The sequence below is a fragment of the Nicotiana attenuata genome, chromosome 12 (assembly GCF_001879085.1).
Source record: "Nicotiana attenuata strain UT chromosome 12, NIATTr2, whole genome shotgun sequence".
Classification (NCBI taxonomy): domain Eukaryota; kingdom Viridiplantae; phylum Streptophyta; class Magnoliopsida; order Solanales; family Solanaceae; genus Nicotiana; species Nicotiana attenuata.
The window spans coordinates 41,671,529-41,673,460 of NC_032000.1; the positions used below are offsets into that span (position 1 = coordinate 41,671,529).

At 41.5% G+C, this 1,932-nt stretch overlaps 1 protein-coding gene across 1 annotated transcript; it reads left to right on the forward strand.

The window, feature by feature from the left end:
* LOC109236063 (uncharacterized mitochondrial protein AtMg00810-like) lies at positions 762-1,676 on the forward strand. The gene is made up of 2 exons (XM_019402291.1): positions 762-1,135; positions 1,445-1,676. The coding sequence occupies exons 1-2, from the start codon at positions 762-764 to the stop codon at positions 1,674-1,676; spliced, it is 606 nt and encodes a 201-aa protein (XP_019257836.1).

A 1,932-nucleotide genomic window follows, 5' to 3' on the forward strand; every position in this document is an offset into this window, starting at 1 on the left:
ATAGCTATATATAAGCAATTTATATTAGTATATACATATATAGTTTACAAGAAATTGCCTTAGATAAAAAAAAATCAAAAAAAAAGCCCGGAACAAAAAAGCCCGTTTAGGCCCATGGGCCCGGCCCATTTAGCCCGGGACCATGTGGGCTTAGGACCACAGTGGGCCGGTTCCACTCAGTTGGCCCGTTAGGCCCGGGACCGCCAAAGCCCGGGACTATTTGGCCCGGCCCATTTGGCCTGTTTAGGCCCGGGCCCGGACCACAATACAGCCTTAGAGAGGTATAAGGACAGGTTGGTGGCAAAAGGTTACAGTCAACAAGAAGGTTTGGACTACACAGAGACTTTCTCTCCTGTGGCAAAGATGGTTACTGTGAGACCTGTAATTGCCTTAGCTACAGCTTCTAGATGGTATGTGTTTCAAATGGATGTTCATAATGCCTTTCTTCAGGGTGATCTTCTTGAAGAGGTATACATGCGTGAACCTGATGGCTTTTCAAGCCAGGGGGAGTATCAGCATGTGTGCAGGTTGCATAAGTCACTCTGTGGTTTGAAACAGTCTCCTAGACAGTGGAACCTAAAACTGACTGAAGCCCTTATAGATATGGGATTTGAACAAAGTCACTATGACTACTCCTTGTTTACTCAGAAGATAGATTCTGAATTGGTAGTTATCCTTGTCTATATAGATGACCTTCTAGTGACTGGGAGCAGTCTAAGTCTGATCCAACAAGTCAGGAAGGATCTGCAAGATAGGTTCAAATGAAAGATCTTGGTGAACTAAAATACTTTCTAGGGATTGAGTTCTCTAGATCCCAGGAAGGAATTGTTATGTGTCAAAAGAAGTATGCTTTGGAACTAGTCTCTGAACTAGGGCTAGCAGGTCCAAAGCCAGCAGCAACACCTCTGGAGTTCAATCACAAGCTTACATCCATTGAGTATGACAAGCAAATAACAGGAGCTAGTTCGGCAGATGATAGAGAACTTGAAGACAAGGGAGGCTATCAGAGACTAGTTGGAAGGTTGCTGTACTTAACCTTGAAAAGGCCAGATATTGCCTTTGTAGTTCTAGTGCTAAGTCAGTATATGCATGCACCTAAGGTGTCCCACATGGAAGCTGCTCAAAGAGTAGTGAGGTATATAAAATCTGCCTTTGGCCTTGGGTTGTTTATATCTGCAAAAGCAAGCAAATCCCTATATGCATAATGTGACTTTGATTGGGGGGCCTGTGTAGAATCTAGGAGATCAGTGATAGGCTATATAGTAAAATTTTGGTGATTCATTGATATCTTGGAAATAAAAAAATAGGGAACTGTATCCAGGAGTTCTGCTGAAGCTGAATTTAGAAGTATGGCATCTACTGTAGCAGAGGTGGTGTGGATGACAGGACTCTTTTAGGAGCATGGAGTTTACATAGTTCAGCCTATACAGTTGCATTGTGACAGTAAGGCTGCAATGCAAATTGCAGCTCACCCTATCTTTCATGAACGAACCAAACATATTGATATTGATTGTCATTTTCTGAGAGAGAAGCTGGTTCAAGGCCTGATTGAAACACAATATGTCAAAACAACTGAGCAGTTAGCAGATTTGTTAACTAAGAGCCTATGCAAGCCACAGCATGAGTACCTACTAGACAAGCTGGGAATGAAAGATGTGTTTCATCCCTCAACTTGAGGGGGATTGTTGAGTATAGTGGGACCCACCTATTTAAGAGTTGAATGTAATTAGTTGTTAGTTAGTTTTTAGTATAAATAGTGAAGTCGGTTACTTATACTGTACAGACATTCATTCTCTTTTCTTTCAGTATGGAATAACATAGTCTTCTCTTCCATTCCTTCTTCTTCTTCTAGAATCTTTTTCTGCCATGGCTGAGCTCCTTAACAGTTATAAACACTTGGAAAACTTATTTACACATGTTTTTCTCTTCTTT